This window comes from Drosophila ananassae, chromosome 2R, assembly GCF_017639315.1.
Source record: "Drosophila ananassae strain 14024-0371.13 chromosome 2R, ASM1763931v2, whole genome shotgun sequence".
Lineage (NCBI taxonomy): Eukaryota > Metazoa > Arthropoda > Insecta > Diptera > Drosophilidae > Drosophila > Drosophila ananassae.
In genome coordinates this window covers 6,223,901-6,241,552 of record NC_057928.1, presented here as the reverse complement: position 1 = coordinate 6,241,552, position 17,652 = coordinate 6,223,901, and the positions used below count along the sequence as shown (strand labels likewise).

Here is a 17,652-nt window from a genome sequence, read left to right as displayed (position 1 = left end):
AAATACATACATACAAAAAACTTGTGGTTAATTGGGGATCTATGAAAAACGTTTTTTACATTAAAACAAATCGACTTAAAAAGCTGACTTTGAGGCTTAGCGTGAAAATTTGAACGAATCGAATGACTTAGGAAACAAACCTAATTTTTTTATTGCATACTTTTTGGTGTTGAAAAGATTATTGGATAATTAGTGTGTTACAACCTTGTTATATTCGTATTTTTTATGCTCGCACTGAAAGGCAAAAGTTATTGCAATTTATATGCAAATTTTGCATAGAACATCCGTCATTGCCGAACTTGACAGCAATATTTCAATTGCAAGTGGCTGACTGCTGTCGGCATCCGGCAGAAGACACTCCGACTGCTGATTGCCGATCGATAACGTGAACATTGAAATGCAAACATCTTCCTCATTGCATTTCGATTTGCTCACCAGCAGGTCAAATGCCTGGCCATTGATTAGACTCAACTGGTTGGAAGACAAATACGTGGTGTCGTTTAATTAACAACAAATAGTGGAAGTAATTATTCTGGTTTGGGGGAAGACACTTGACCCCCAGCACACTTTTTGGAAAAAAGACTAGTAATTAAATAACTAGAATGTTCAGCAAATACACATCTCAGTCTCAGCAATAAATCAAGTTAATTAAACCAGAAATATTTTCCTTTGATTTTTTTTTTTATGATTTTTTTACTTTTAGGTTATATGTTAGTCCAAATAGTTTAAGTATTAATAAGAATTTATCTTTTTATTAATAAAATTAAAAAGGATTTGAAGGATAATATGTACTTTGGGCATTGTTTGACTATTGTAAAGAATATTGTCTTGAAATTGAGCGTGGAATACGAACAAAAGAACCCGATCAACTCAGGAAGATAGAACTATTCAGCAAATTTTTTAAAACCGATTCGTTTATTGTGATTCGAACATTCCTTGGATGCTAATTATAATTTTGAACTAGCTGACAAGCAGTTTAAATAATCAAATAAATAACTATGCAGAGTGCATGAAATTTAAAGTTATGAGGACAGGCTTGGCTGGTGGCTGAAGAGGTGTGATGCGGTTGCCGTTCTTGGCAATGCCACCAGCTCTGCGGTACGGATTGAGATACACCCATACAAATATACGGGATAGATGAGCCGCGCACATACACGGAAAACACAGAACACACAGATACGCACTCACACACCCGGCCAGTGGCCAGTGGCCTGGCGAGCGGCAGGTCCGCGTCCGCTTCTAATGTTTTATAATGTTTACCTAATATTATTAACATTGTCAATTCGCTGCCGAACATCGTGGGGTGTGTTTCATTCCGAGGCGCTTGCTCCGAAACGAAGATCCCGCCGTGAGAAACGCGTCGTTCCGTCCGCTCGAAATTCAGATACCTAATTCAGATACCAATATATATTTATATTAAAATATAAATGCCCGATTATTTATGGTTTTTCGTGTGACCGCGAGCAGTTTTAATTAATAATATTCATCAGAAAATAGGCGTGAAAATAAAATAAATTTGTGCCCAATTTAAATACAAATTAAGCCACAAAATGAGCCTAAAGTTGGTGGCAATCGCTTGTGCTGTAAGTGATTGAATTATGATATCTTGAGTAGAGTATTTATGGTGTTGTTCTTTGAAGTTTCTGGCGTTGGGGTTGAGTCAGGTCCTGGCTGCTGCCGTGACTACAGCGCGTCCTTACAAGTTCGGCTTCACCATCGATGAGCAACAGCACCGAGCGGAGCAAAGAGGTGAGATCTGGTTGTCGACTAATGACGCTAATTAAACCATTAGCATATCTCGACTACTGTGCGTTAATTTATTGACACCAAAACCGAAATATGTAAATAGAGATGCGTCATCTCAGACATCGTTAGACAGCTGCATCGATGCACCTCCAACTCCGCCACTTCCATTTCCATCTCCATCTGCGACACCGGCAACAGGTTCATGCCAACCAAAAAAAGGCAATAACTTTTGACTTTTGTGCCGAGGGGACTTTTGCAATGCTGCTGGACGATTCACGTTTGAGGCTTGCACCTGAGCGACAGGTCAACGCCAGCAATTGAAATTCCATCCCCCGCCCCCATAGTCTCTGATGGTGATGGTCTCATCAGCAATTAGCTGGATCTTTGGCTGAATCTCAGGGGGGCCATTGTCACAGCATATAGTATAAAGCATGGTCGTTATGATTTTTATTTCTATGCTAACTCGGTGATAAAGTTTTCAGAAAAACGAAATCGAATCGTTTTGGAATCGGATTTGCATAACATGTAGCAGTCGCTTCCATGCGCAAGCTCTGCCTTATTTATGGTTTTTCTTTCTTCGGCTCTGGCTTAATGATAATTCCAAAAAGAACAGCCAAATTTCAATATTTATAAGTATAATTCTGGCATATGAAATGCCAGAGTTGAGGCCACAATTCGGATATCGTTAATATTTCAACTGATCTGATCCGCACTAAAGTTCAGGAACTTGTTGTGCATGCGAACCCCAAAATGTATTTGTTTGTTCCACAAACAATTAAACTGGATTATGTGGCCGATAAAAGGTATCCCATTAGAGAATCTAAATCATCTTTGTTTAGCAAACAGATTGCTGGTATTCAAATGTAAACACCTCCTAAGGCCTTTCAACTGGAGCACTTTTTAGAGCCTAGTTTGCGGGGCATGACATCACCCGTCTAAATAGAATATTAGATTAGATCTAACACATTTAGTCTATGCACCTGCTTTTATAACAGCCATAAAAACGATGTGCTAATTTTATTGTTCCATTTTTATTGGTCTCCATTTTACTACCAAGACAAAAAGACATAGTTAATGTATATTGATTCCTTTTTAATAGTTTTCATTATTTAACAGAGCCCATTGAGCAATTTGAGCTCGAATTTGTCACGACAATAGAATTATTTTCAATTAAGAATTATTTTTTAATCCATCCAAAAGCGATCGTGACAAATGCGAAAGTGACACGAAGCCATATCCCAGCCAAATTAAACATAAAACAAACAAGCGAAAGCCAAAACCGTTAAAACTCGTTGGCCAGAAACGTTGGCCAGGAAACCTGTTCAAACAGCCAAAAAAACAAAAGGCCACACAAATCCAGATTTTCGATTTCTGGACGCATTCGAGTGGGTGGCTGGACAGGATGCTCCGGTGCAATTTGCACCTTTTTTAAGAGCATCTCGGGTGTCAGAGGAATATTTAATCCAACATAGGAATGTTTCATGCGTAGGCAGCTGGTTTTTTTTGCGATCGAGCCATGAGGGGGTGGCAGGGCAGGGCGATTTAGAATAGACATAAGAAACCAGCTCAGAAATTATGAGCGTCATTATCGATACAGTTTATTAGATCTTAATCTTTATGGGCCTGGCCGGGCAGGTTATAAAACGAATTCAAAAATCAAAAATCGTCGCACAATTCGCATTCATATTCGAGATAAACATAAAATTGTTTGTTCGATACGGGGCTCATCTTGTTTCCCGATTCGCAGATGAACGCGGCATTGTTATGGGCGAGTTTGGGTTCATTACCGCCGATGGAATCTACCATGTGACGGTCTATGCCACCGACGAGGAGGGCAGGTTCCGGATAATATCCATGAAGAGTTACCCCTACGCAGGACCCGTATCGACCAGTAAGTAATATTTAAAACTAATTTAACACTTTAAATGTTTTAAATAGTAAGTAAGCAATAAGTAAATTATTAGGATGATACTATTACATTTCATACTGGAATCAAAATATTCATTTCTAATTTTTATCTATATTGTTAAGGACATATCATGACTTTTTTAAGAGCCCTAAATGGAAAAAAAAGTAGTTCAAGCCATATATTTAATTAATACTTTAAAAATTATTAAGAAAATTAAAGTCTTTTTCGGGCATTTGGTACTTCAAGTGAGTGTTTCTTTTTTTAATTCATCTTGAATAAAATATAAAACAAATATTCCAAAGCAATTCATTGGAAACAATACTCTCGTTTAGAATATACGTGATTCTGGTAAGTTGAATTATAATTAAATTAGATAGTTGAATTGCTTAGCCAGGAACAGGAACCCATTTGGTATTTGAATAAAATATTCATAAGTAAAAACCGGAACACAATTACGTATATTCTTTGCTTTCTTTAAAGTTGATAAAAATATTAATTCGCATTGAAAGTTGAATTTGTTTAGTTATACTCTTTTTTGGCGTTATTTCTATGTCTTTTCTCCAGAGTCCTTACCGGCTACTACGACGCAGAAGGCTCTGCCAGTGGCAGCCACTCCCCCCAGGAGCGCATTTAATACGGAGGGCTGTGCGGGATGCTTCCTGAAGAAGACGCCCGTTGCGGGTAGCGGAAAAACAGAGATTCGCACCCTGTCCCAGCCTCTCGAGCCATCGAATGCTCAAGCTGCACCAGGTAATGATCGGGGAGTGAATGTGGAGCTTCCGTTCCGTTCCGTTGCTCAGGCTATCCTGGGCCTTCCCCAGGGAACTCCCCTCACAGTCACACATCACAACACCTACACGAACACCGACACGAGCGCACCCACCAAACAAATCCTTCAGGGTCTTGAAGTGGCCATGAAAACCTACACTACGACGAAGCAGGCGGTGACAGGACACGTGAGTACCCAGACCCTAAGCTCTCAATCGTCGAAAAGCCCCCACAGAGTGGACTTCAATGTGGGCGTGGACATTAAGGAGTCAACGGCATCGAACTATAATCCCTTGAACATTAAGTTGAGTCAGGGTGACTTCAGGAAACCCAGTCCCTACAGTGGAGGCAATGCAGCGGTCTTGCCACTTTCAAAGCAGCCACTTGTGCCTCCTGCCACAGTGCCGGCCAGTGACGTCAAAATATTTGCCGTCGGAAGTTCAGGACCTCATGCTGCCAGCTCCAATATCCAAAAGATCATCCAACATCCAGGCGTTGGCTTTGGCCATGTCACCAAATCGGGAGTTTCGGCCGCCAAGAGGGTTTCCTCTTCCAAGTCATCGCAGTCTGCAGGCGCCACCAGGGATCAAATATACACACCTACACGCACACTTAATACACAAACACCACTTACGCGTAAGCCAAAATGGGGAAGTAATTAATAGTATTATTTAAACTTAGAAGAAGAGCAATTCATTTGCTTGCCAGATTACTAAGAGATCTGTCAGAATTGTTCTCAAGTACCAAAGAGTATAAAACCAAACTTTTCTTAGAAATCTAATTTTAATAGAGTTAGTTTAGTTAAAAATGATGCAATGAAAACTTTTGACCAAACTATCCTCTGCAAGGCTATACAAATCTAAAACAACCTAAGAAAAAAATTATTTAAAAATTTCACGAAAAATCAATAAATCTACTACATAAGCTCGTTCTTCTTTTTCCATCCAAGTAGGCTTTGGATACCGTAAACATTTTAAGACTGAGAAAATATGTTTATAACTTCCTTATTCGACTGGCAGTACCTGCAAAGTACAGACCAAAGTTTTTTTTTTAACATTTTTTTTTAGTTGGCACTAAAGATTTAGTTACACACTTGGCTATGTTAGTGATTGAATTTTTATTTTTGAAAAATGGTAATCAATTCATATTTTTATTTTATTTTATATAGTTTCATTTTGTTTTAAAAGTGCCTTAGCTTTCCGTTCTTGACCCTTCTAGCCTGGTCCTTCTTCTATTTTAATTTATTTGAAACAACTGTTTTTTTTTTAATTATTTTGTTTTTATTACGAAGGTCCTGTCATAATACTCTCGAGTACTGCCTCCCATTTCTTTTTTTATATTATTTTCAATAATTTTTTAAATTTTTAGGTGCCTTTGCTTTCCGTTCTTGACCCTTCTAGCCTGGTCCTTCTTCTTTTCTAATTTATTTAAAATAACTTTTTTCCTTTTTTGTTTTAGTTCCGAGGCTACAGTGTTCTGTCATAATTACGCCAAATAATTCCCATTATTATTTTTATTTAATTTTAAACAATTATTAAGTTCCTATTTCTTCCTGTCTTAAACCTGTTTGGTCCCCCTCCTTTTTCAATTTATTTGAAACAGCTTGTGGCCTTTTTTTGTTTTAATTACGAGGGCACCTTCTAGTCCAGTCATAATTACTCCCAAGGTATTTTATTTTATATATTTTGATTTATAATTAGAGTGCCTTGGTTTTGCTTTCAGTTCAGTTATTCAGTATTTGTTGTTGTTGCAGTTTGTATTATTTGACTTGCATAATTTGAGCTTCAAAAAACAAATAATTTTTATTTTAAAATATTTACGATTTTCCATTAAAAATTCAATTTTCGTGATCGAGTTTCTTGTATTTTGTTTATATTTTACACATTTATATTTTATAATTTTGATTTATTATTTAGTCTATTGAGTGTAGTTAAGCGCCATCTACACGGTTGTGATTAGAACTACCTCGTAATATATCGTTATATCGTAAAAATGGTTTGGATATATACTAAATTTTCACTTGGGAATTTTATTAGGTTCACCAACTCTTGCGGGAGTTTCTGGACTAGCAGCCAATTCAGCAACCGGAAATGCAGCCCGTAAGTAATTTTTACGAATTCAAATTATTTTTTTTATTTTTAAAAACTTGTTCAATAACCAGCAGCAAATAAGTTTGGTGGAAGCGGTTCTGTCGGAGTTGGAGGAGGTCCCTCCGGATCAGGTTCATTTGGAGGAAAAAAGGCTCCTGGCGGATCCTCTAGTGGTGCTTTTGGACCTGGTGGAAGCGCTGGCGGATCTTCTAGCGGGGCGTTTGGACCTGGTGGAGGTGCTGGTGGTAGCAGCTCGTTCCCGCAGCGAGGAAACACTGTTTCCGGAACCATTAGCCGAGGTGGCGCAACAGGATCAGGTGCATCAGGCGCTTCTGGAGACCTGTACAAGTTCAAGTACGTCCTAGACTACAACGGACACGAAGAGACCGGTGGTCGCAATGGCGACAAACAGGGCAGCTACTTTGTCATCGGCGATGATGCAGTCGAGCGGACCATCGAGTACATTGCCAACGAGTTCGGTTTCCAGCCGCACGTCAGCTGGCGAAAACTGGACACCAAGGCATCACTGCCCCAGGAGAACTCCCTCAAGCACTACGAATTCAAGTGGTTCAATCAACCGGAGTGAATTCCTTTAAAAACATAAGTAGCCTTCTTTCCCTTTCCTCCTCTTGCTGTACATACAAAATTTGTTAATTTTCGAATAAAAATACAATAAACAAGGTGTAACAGATAAGAATCCGACTCTGTTTTGAATTGGGTTTTATTTTGTTGAAAGTTTTGTCTTAAATTAACTAAATTCTTAGAGGGTTTCGGTGTGTGGGCATTGATGATTCTTGTTTTCTGAACATTTTTATACTGAAGTTTTGGTTTTTTTTCGCCTTTTAGAGCTTACATTCAGAATTTAAAAATTGTATACACTTAGATCGTTAACGATTAGTACACATTGAAATAGTTATACATATTTAATTTGTATATATAATATGCCTCGTATCTTTATAGTTGACTTACAACTATAAAGACTAGTTTGACTTACATTTAAAAAGTTGCCTTTTTTACACACAAATATATATAGAGTATGTCTAGAGTTGGGAGTAATATGTTATCGTAATTTATTTAAATATTTGTTCGTTTGTAATAAGGGTTGTTAAAAAATATGTAAGAGTTTTAACTGTACAATCAACTATCACAGTCAACCATCTCAAAACGAAAATTTAAGAAATGTGCAACCAAAATGTGTACTCCTGTGTGCAACTGTAGACACACAAGGGACTACGTTAGTTTCTAGACATTTTTTACATTTAGGCCTTGCGTATGGAAATCCCTATTTACAGATCGTAAATCGAAGCAAAGTTCTACGCTAGACATTTAATTTCTGATGGGTGCTAGACTTTGGAATGATATTACTATTATTTTGGCTATTTACAAATGCTTTACACACACACAAATGCTAACAACAATTGGAGAAGTCTAGATCTATTTGAAGTTGCGTGAATCGAGAGAAGGATATATTCTTATTTCTTCTGGTCTAAAATCTAAAAACACTGAGACTTTTGTTTTCATTATTATGTTTTTTGTTGCTTCGAATGCCAACTATTTGAATTGTTTTCTTAATCGTATTGTAGTGGAGAGTTGGATCCATTAACCCGCTCCATTAACTCTGGCGCCATTCCTCTCGCACCACATAAAATATTAAGAGCTTAGGGTTGCTTTTTGGTTTCAGGGGGTTGTGGGTTTATATTCGCTAAATACCTATGAATAAAATCCGCTGCAAGCCTATCTGCTGCCAGCGTTAAGTTAAGATTTTGTTTCGTTTGTTTGGATCTTTTCTGGTGGTTCTGGTTACAAGTATTTCTTTTTGTCTAGACTCTAGGCCCTAGGCTCTAGAGTAAAAAGGGGGCCTGCTCGCCGCTCTTCATGTCCAGATAATCGTAGAGGGCCCGCTCGTTGGCGCCGTAATTGCCGGCGTGTCCGGGAAGTCCGGTGTGTCCGGGATGGTGGTACGCCGGCGGTATATTGTCCAGACCGACGGAAACGGAGGCGGCGGGCGTGGCAGCCGGCGGCGAAGGCCCCGCGCCCATCGTCAGTCCGAACTTCTCCAAGTGGCATCATTTGAGCAGCGTGGGCAGGCTGCTGTTCATCAGCCGGTTGCCCACTACCAGGGAGTTGAGCGTCGAGTTGCCACCGCCCACTCCGACGCCCACTCCCACTCCGACCCCCACGCCCATTCCGGTCACACTGAGTCCGCCAAGGGTGCCGAATCCTGCACTGGTATGAGCCGGTGCCGCCGTCAAGGTGGCCGTGGCAATATTAAGGTTGTTGCTCACCGAGGTTCCTGCACCACTTCCGCCTCCACCCCCTCCCCCGCTGGTGGACACATGGGAGCCATTTAGATTGGAGCTCCCGCCAAATCCGCTCATCCCACCAGTTGCACTCCCACCGGCTGCTCCCCCGCTGCTTGTTGTGCTGCTGGATGTGGATCCCACACCTGTGCTGGTGGCAGCAGTGCCACCCCCGCCCCCTGTCACGCCTAGGCCCACGCCCGTCGATGTGGTGCCGCCGCCGCCGCCAATGCCAGAGGCACTGGCGATGGCGTTGCTCTCATATTAGAAGGCGCCACCGGACGATGATGGTCATGCGTAGTGGGGATAGCTGCTCAGGTGGGGCGCCACGTGGGAGGGCGTCACATGGCCCATCGAGTGGGGCTGGTAAAGGTTCGTGGCCGGGCTGCCCCAGTTGCCCCAAGAGGCTGCCGACGGGAAGATGGAAGCTGCAAGGAAAATAAAATATGTCATTATTGTTTGATTTTTATTTATTATCGACGGACTGTACACAAATACATTAAATTGATCCTTCAAAGGAATCTAAACTTTAAAATTTTATTAAGCCTTCTCAAACATTTTCAAACAGAATGAAATTGTCATTCAAAAGACTTTAGAGACTGGATTTATGAGAACCAGTCGATTTTTTTCATTTTACTTTGGAGTTGAATAAAGCCTTTAGTGCTAATTTCAAGTATTTTCTTTCATGTTTGCATATTTCTCGCATATTTGAGCATCGCTTGTGACAGCTAGAGGTTTGAATTATTGAAACCCGAATTCACCCCGTTATGGAGGTTACGGAGCGCGTGCTTACCCGACGATGAGGTCATCCCGTGATGCGGACTCATGAACGAGCTGAGCTTGGCGCTGTGGTGATATGGTGTCATGAACAAGTCGCTCTGGTACTTGTAGGTGGGATCGCTGGCCGCCGGCTGGGTGGCAGCGGCGAGGCCTTGGAAATCGAATTTGTACGCATACCGCTTGCCGTGCACCTTGGTCATTATGTTTTTGTCGTAGTAGTACCTAAAAATAAAATACGATTTGATTTAAAAGGATTCATAGTAAAGTTCAAAAATATAGGTTCAATTCATAATAAAGGATTTAAGTTTTAAAAAAATATTCTTAAAATAAATATATTGTTCATTAGCCACAACATAAAGTAGAAACAAGAAGGCGATTCCTGGAAGCAACCCTAGTATCCATTGGCCTGATCTAAATGTGGGAAAGTCAAACAAAAGCTGCCACCTCCCCTACAGATGGACAATAAATAATTACAAAATAATGCTCGCTCTATGCGTTTTAAGTTAATTTTGCTGACATTAAGCGATTTTAGTGCCGCTCCCCTGGCGCAGTCCAGTCTCGCAATTAAATGGCAACGCCTTGTGCCAAAGTCAAACAAAATTGTGCTCTTCGGCCCGGCGAGGGGGAAATTGTGTGGGCGGGCAGACGGCCAAGAAATGGGAGATAGAATTTGTTTACTTTCGAGGGTTCGCTGCGATTTCTTCTCATTAGGCTGGGCATCCATTAGGACATGGTCTGGCTCTAGCTCTGGCTCTAGCTGGCGGCAAGGATGCTTTGCTCTTTAAATTACATTCTGGCGGCAATTTAAATATCCTCTTCCTCCTGCATATTGTTCGTTTATTGTTACGCTTTAAAATGTCCACAACTTCCGCTCGACAAGTGAACAAACAAAAAATGGGCAAATAAATTACAAAGAATTGCAGCAGAGTCGGAGCAAACATTTCAATGCATCAATGCAAATTGGCATAATGCGTGCAGTGGAGCCCCTCCCTCTTTTTTGTCTCGTCCATAAATTATGCCAATTACGGCCATAAATTAAAAGCGTTGAAAACAAAAGACAGCACGGTGAATTAAAAAAAATGACAAAAAATAGGTGGAGAAGTCGAATCGTGAATGCGAACTGGTCTCTTTCCAGAAACAATCAAAGCCAATCAATGGGGCTACGGACAAAGGAGCTCAATCAGCAAGGAAGGAGAAATGCAGAGGACGAAAAAGGAACCAAGAGCACGGAACATGAAACATGGGCCGTGGAGCAAGGGGCAGAGGAGAAAGAAAGGATTAAAGTAAACCCATTTCGAGGATTGGCCAGGACGACAAAAGGCCAGCTGGCTGTGAATAAACATGTCAAATGAAGCATTAAAGCACTTGTCCTTGTTTGCGCATGGGTGTCCTGGAGATTGAGGCTGAGTGTTAATTTACACACCCACCTCCACATCCACACCCCCCACACACCACACACACAGTGCTGTGCTCGCATTTCTGTGCAAACATGAAAGCCAACGGCGATGATGTCTCTTGTGTTCAATTGAGTTGAAATGCGAAAAAAGAAGAGACATGTTGAGGCTTCCTGCACATCAAAAAGGATTTTTCCTCGCCTCATTGTCATCAAGGAAACGTGCGTGTGTATAAGTGTGATTTTTTCTAGATTTTTTGCATTTTATTTACATGTGAGCGGGGCCGTGTTGCAAATTGGCTGCCAGGACTTTTCCACTCGAATTCGCATCATTGGCACTCGTTCCGACGCCTCGGCCTCTCTGATTGCAAGTGACAGTTTCAAGGAGGCGGCTAAAAGGGTTCAAGGCCTGCCAGGACCAGAGGATTAGGTCCTGGCCCTGTTTGTTTAGCAAATTGACCGTTGCACAAATAGTTTCGCATATGTTTGTGCCCAACTCCAGCCCATGGAATTCTAGATTTGGAAATCGAATTACGTTTCACTGCAATTAGATTTCGAATTTATTGGATTTTTGATTACATTCTCTCTCATTCGGGGCAAGAGCGCAATTTATGATTGAATTTCTGTGTCCAGCCAGCCCCGCCCACAAACAATCAAGTGGGCCAACTCTTGGCCAGAAAGTGGATTACGTTTTTTGGCCCTCAATGATTTTGGGCTATTTTCTGGCTGTTTTGCCATCAAAGCGGCTAATCAGTGCCGGGACAAATCATTTACTGATGAGCCAAATGGCACACATGTTCGCATTTCGCTGCTGGCACAGATATCTGCTAATTAGCGCATACTTGGAAGGACACGAAGAAATAACAACCCCCCATCGATTGAGGGAAATCGAACTAGATTTGTTGTATATTTGGGAAAAATGAAATCAAATACTTTGAAGAAATATCATTTACTAGTACTTGTACTTTTTAGAACGATTATGTACCAATCGCTTACTTTATTATTATTTCATCAATATTATTTTGAACAATGTACTTTTAAAGAAGAGTTGGCAAACTTAAACTATGTAGAAATAGATTGGAAATAATTAAGAAATTAATTAAGACACTTAACAAGTGCTTTATATTTAAGATCGCATAAGGGCAAATCCGTAGATTTTTTTCAAGACTTTAATTTCAACTTTCAAATTAAAAAGTATATATTTAAACTGTATATATATTTCTTTAAAACTCACCTCAAGGCGCGGCTCAACTTGTCGTAGTTCATATTGGGCTTGGACTTGCGTTCGCCCCACCGACGGGCCACCTCGTCGGGATCGGTGAGCTTGAACTCGCCATTGGTGCCCTCCCAAGTGATGCAGCTGGCATTGTTGGAGTCCGAAAGCAGTTCGAGCAGGAACTGCCATAGTTGGATCTGGCCGGAGCCTATGGAGCGTAAATCAGAAAATACAAATTAGTTATACGAAATGAGAAATGGGCTTTCTGATTTCTCGTATAGAGACATTTAATGTGGGTATTTTCGGGTTTGGCTAAATGTCCATCAAAAGAGCATATCCTTTTGGCGTTTCGGGCCTGAATTAACTTCAGCTGCGGGGATGTGGCCAAAATGTAAGCATTTTGTGGCATGCAATGGCCCCATAAAGCATTTCCTGCTCAAGGACTTCTTGGCCAGGGAATCGAAACGCAAGCCAGAGAAGCCCTGGTAGGCCCTGGAAGGGGGACAGCCCCTCTATAAATAACTGAGACCGCGGGTAATCTATGACGCTTGCCTCAAATTATTGTAAGAGAAGTGTAGCGCAACGGAAATAGCATTGCATGTAAGTGTAATGGAGCTGGGATGGTTGAGTTGCACTGGCAATTGAAAGAGATATTTCTGCTGGCACTTTCACTACAAAATATTATTCCGAGTCATTCCTTAAATACTGCTTGAATATGTGCCTTCATAAAGAAATTATATAAGTGTAAGAACTTGCCCTGTTTTAAACTATAATTCCTCCAGACCGTAGCAGCTTAAACTTTAGCATTTGAACTTTGACTTTTTGTTTTCAGCAATCTCCCCCAAAAAAATAAAAAGAAATCCCTATACCCCAACCCTTCTGTGATTTTTCCTTTGTTCGGGCCAAAACATTTATAGAATTATGATTGTATATTGTGCGCCGAATTCGGCACGCATTCGACGCAGACATCATAAATCGCTTAATCATTTGGCAATTAGGCCGTGGAAGCCGTGGAAGTTGAACGAATAAAAGGAATACATCGTCCTTTCTCTCTGTTTGCTGTCAGACAAAATGCGTAAAAAGGACACCCACAGGCACCGGGGGTGGTTCGGCAAACTTGAGTGGGAAAAAGGGAAAGAGACCTGAGCAGCTTTTTGGGTGGTGCTGGTGGTGGCTCAGGGCTGCTCATGTGTGAGAGCGTCATGAATATTGCGTTAATTGCAAATCATGGCCAAGTGAATGTGCTAAGTGCCAACACGATGATTTACTCACAACCGCCAACTCGCAACTGCCGACTGACGATGATGAATGATAATTGTGGAAGACACCGAGGCAGTGAAAAAAGGGCGTGTTGCGACAGGCAATTGACACGCTATTAACTGGCAACAAAGCCACTGGGAAACTAAATAGTTGACTTGGACTAAACCCCTTTTTTAAGCTATAAACCTAATACATTATCTCTAAATTGCCACACAAAGCTGGTATTTACAAAAAAATTAGTCAGATATTTAAAGGGCTAATTGCGGATTAAGGAGTGCCACCATCAAATCCGAAAAATGTCTCTACTAACGCCCTTTAGCCGGAAGTAATTAGCCGAACCAGCTCTTTGATGTGAAGCTGCAGCAAGGCCAGAACTGTTGTGGGCCCTTACTGTTTTCATAATTGAGAAAAGCCTGTTTGGACTTGGCTTATTTAATTATGCAGCCACTCACTAACTAAGGCGATCTCGTGTTTCCATTTTTTATCACTTTTAGGGCCGGCATGCAAGCTGCAGCTGGCCGACACCGAGAATGGAAATGCAAATGAGTGTGGCATGTCAAGTGCTGGCCAGGCCGCCGGACCTGGCTAACAAAGCGGTTCCGTGTTGAGAGGAAGCCATAATTAATCAAAAACAGCATTTTTGCCACCCAAAAAGCGAAAGCGCAGCATATACCACATACGACTACTTTGTGGAGGCCCCTGGGGCCTGGGTATGGGCCTGGGTGGGTGTCTTTCAGTGAGCTTTTGCGTCCGACTTCAATTTGAAGTTTCATTTCGCCGCCAACTCTTGGCAACGGCCTAAACCGCACAACAAACAAACGAAAGAGACGGAAGCCATCCGGTGAAAGAGAAAGAGAGAGTGGCTCGATTCGTGTAAATGTCGCGCCGGAAAATGTTGGGCGTCTGGGTTTTTATGCTAATTCCGTTCGAGCGCCATGTTTTCGGACGGCAAACCCGGAGGGTGGGGCTCCGGCTGGAGGTGGGCGGCAGTGGGTGGAGCTCTCGCCACCGTAATGGCGGAAGCGGCGTCAAAAGCTTGCCCCAGCGCAGGATCAATACGAATTATTGATTTTACTCGGTCGTGGTCAAAGGCAATGAACACGATTTTCAAGTTGGCTTTTGTTTGGAAAAAAGAATAGCAGAATTGGAATTTTTTTAAAGGAAATACATATATTATGAATGGAAATTTATCAATGGGAGTATATTATAACATAGAAATATAAACATGAATATGCACCTGGAATAGTTGACTTAAAATAGTTGGCTTAAAAACTATTCTCACTATCCTGTTCTTTCTTTCCAATCTAGAAACTCTAAAAAAATTTATTTTTGAGGCATTATGTACTATTAGGAATAACTTGTTTTGTTCCCATGGTCATTTTTAGCACAAAGGTTCCTGTGAGAAAAAAAGAGCGAATCCTTTGAGCAATTTATCACAGTTATGGAGGACCCGCCCACTGCCAAAAACCCTTTGACGGAGCCTTTCTCCGGCTCCGCAAACTCTTTTTTAATGGATTTCCAGGGCGCGTGCCCAGAAATCAGACAGTTCCCAGCTCTAAATGAATGAAACAAAAAGTCAGAGCTGCAAAAGGATAAAAAAAACAATTGCCAGGACACGCCCCGCACATACACATACACGGCGGTGCAATAAATTTCGGAAAACACCTTTCGCATAAATTAGAAAACTGCACCCCTAAAGGGTTAAACTCGCATGCAATGGGTTAATTTGTTAGGGTCGCCCCGTCTGGGCAGTGACTAAGAAGCCGAATCTCGGCCAGAAATTGATATGATAATGAAGGCAGGCGGCCCAAGTGTTTTTGGGGTTAAATCAAGGGCAGAGGGGAGGCCAGGGCTTAGTCACGTGGCCACGATAGTTAAATAATCGCGGCACCTGCATCTTTATGCTTTTGTGACTTCGATTTACACTACTCATTTCCACTCACCTGAGCTGGCCAGTCTGCTGCTGGTGGGTCCGAACATTTGATATGGATCTGCGGAGAGGGTGGATATGGAAATGAAAATCGTAATGAGAATGGAAATGGAAATGGAAAGCGTGGCATTAGTAGTGGGTCCTTTATGCAAATATCTTAATGAAGGGGCCGTGGGCATTCTCATATAAAACACATACCAAATACAATATATGCCCATATAAAGGCAAGTTTTAGTTTCCGTTGACGAAACGAAATGCATTTCCCCGAAACTCTGTGCCACATAAAATTTGTTTTTATATTTTTCTGTACTACTACATATATGCAGATGCTTCATTTGTGCGCATTTGTCGAGTGCACACTCATACTCACACCCACGCTCATGCTCGCATTCATCACACTCACACTCGAAATATCCATTTCACTTATTATCCGGTGCGCGTTTCCTGCTCGTTGCAAGAGCCCAGCTTTGTGAATGTTCAAGTACAGATGCGGGCAAAATGTAAGTGTTTTTAACAGCGATCGGGATTTTAAAGATGATATTGTAAATATTTAAGTCGTTTTAAATCAGTAACATGTTACAAAAAAAATCAAATAAAATTGTAAGATTAAAAAAAAAAGTGTTTAGAAAACAGTAACCAAAAATAGAATTTCTTGCAGTACGATTATTTAATACTTTACTGAATTTAATTACTTTATTGTGGAATTTGCATGTTTTATTTTTATATCAAAATTTTGACCGCAACTGTAGGCGAGTGGAGGATGTTGCAGTGTTAAGAAGAAAGGTTACTCTGATTGCAACGAGACCGAGACCAGACATATAGCGCAATTGTCCGTAATTCGCATCATCTAGCACGAGTCCTCCGCCGATCCTTGGCTTGTTTTTTGCCTCCTTTTTCCTTTCAAGTCGTGGTGGCCATTGTTTTGCCAACAGTTTCTTTGGGCCTAGCTTTGTGCTTTCAACAACTTTAATGCCCCGAAAAAACTGCCCCTCTCCAGCGTAACTGGCACGCGTCTCTTTCAACCACGGCCGTCAAATTTGACAGCAACAAAGCCGAGCCAAGTGTGTCTGGGTCTGGGAGCTCCCCCGGCCCTCTCCAGAGACCCTCTAATTGAGAATCCTTTATGGTGTTTCAATTGTTTCCATTACGCTTCAATTCCACTGCTCGGCACTTTTGTTTCCATTACCATTTCCATTGCTCAAGTGGCGTATTTAAGGTTTGATTCTGCGACAGTATTTGCTCGATTTCTGCTTCTGTTTCGGTTTCAGTTTCGGTTTCAGACCCGCTCTCCAAGTGCATGGGCTTGAAATGAATTTTAAAGCCCGCCATCGTCGAGGGTAGCTGGATAAAAAAGGACTCACAACCCGAGCTCGAGTGGCTTCGGCACTCGTACGCTCCATATTATTAGAGTTGGCCAACGAATTCGATTCGCATTCTCGTATTATAAATACCTTTCGGAGTTTTGCAAATGTTTATGTTGGTTTTTAGGCTGAACAAAGGCTGAAAGCGGCACGTGGACTGAAGCATCTGCACTTGGTAATTTCGGGATAATGCAGCATTTAGTTTAAGGATCTTTTATGCAATAACTTGTATGCAAACCAGGCAAGAATATCTTTCACACAGGCCCAAATCATTAAGTAAATGTTATAGTAAACCCATAATGAATACCGATTTAGGTTCAAACTCACCAGGTTGCCGTAGTTGCGAGTGGGGATCATGTTTGATGCTCAGGGCGTTCGAGCTGTAGCCTGAAATCGAAATCGTTTAAAAGTGCGTTAAAATAAATTCAAATTGTTAAATAAACCTGTCGGCCCTGTCTGTTAACACTCTCAGTCGAACAATCAAAGGCAATCACAACTCAACCGCAACACAAACATTATCTCGTCGTTGTCATCAAAGAACCCGTGGCGGGAATGAATGAACAAATGTTTGAATGGTGCGATGCCCGGGGCCATACCGCGTGGGACAACTGTGACATGAGCATCGCAGGATCTCTTGGCTCGTCCTTAATGGAATATGATTGCAAAGAGCGAAAACAATGCCGCTGGCAATTCAATTTAAAATCTCAGAGCGTTCAAGTTGCGTGGCAAAATTCACGCTTCATATTCGAGTAATATTAAAGCCGCAGGACAAGGGATAAGCACTTGAAGAAATTAAGGACTGGCTTTTCAAATCCCAAAAAAAATTCAGTTCAAAGTTTTGAGAAATAAAAATGTTTTGAGTTAGTAGTGTTCTATTTTAAAAAAATATTTATGAACTT

At 41.3% G+C, this 17,652-nt stretch overlaps 2 protein-coding genes across 4 annotated transcripts in view; one reads left to right on the top strand and one right to left on the bottom strand.

Annotated features, from left to right (window-relative positions):
- Positions 1 to 1,277: 1,277 nt before the first annotated feature.
- Positions 1,278 to 7,210, top strand: LOC6493793 (protein lethal(3)malignant blood neoplasm 1). 3 transcript variants are annotated; one of them, XM_032454110.2, is made up of 6 exons: positions 1,278 to 1,583; positions 1,641 to 1,749; positions 3,494 to 3,637; positions 4,220 to 4,405; positions 6,460 to 6,522; positions 6,585 to 7,210. In XM_032454110.2, the coding sequence occupies exons 1-6, from the start codon at positions 1,551 to 1,553 to the stop codon at positions 7,097 to 7,099; spliced, it is 1,050 nt and encodes a 349-aa protein (XP_032310001.1). In that variant the 5' UTR covers positions 1,278 to 1,550; the 3' UTR covers positions 7,100 to 7,210. The 3 variants fall into 3 exon arrangements, with proteins under 3 accessions (XP_032310001.1, XP_044570876.1, XP_044570875.1); XM_044714941.1 differs by having other exon boundaries at positions 4,220 to 5,059; positions 6,588 to 7,210; XM_044714940.1 differs by having other exon boundaries at positions 4,220 to 5,059.
- LOC6506158 (DNA-binding protein D-ETS-3) overlaps positions 7,191 to 17,652 on the bottom strand; it is a 31,214-nt gene continuing 20,752 nt past the window's right edge. The window contains 5 exon segments of the mRNA XM_044714939.1: positions 7,191 to 9,241; positions 9,607 to 9,815; positions 12,221 to 12,410; positions 15,406 to 15,453; positions 17,081 to 17,140. Coding sequence (XP_044570874.1) covers positions 8,355 to 9,241; positions 9,607 to 9,815; positions 12,221 to 12,410; positions 15,406 to 15,453; positions 17,081 to 17,140 — 1,394 coding nt within the window. The 3' untranslated portion in view covers positions 7,191 to 8,354.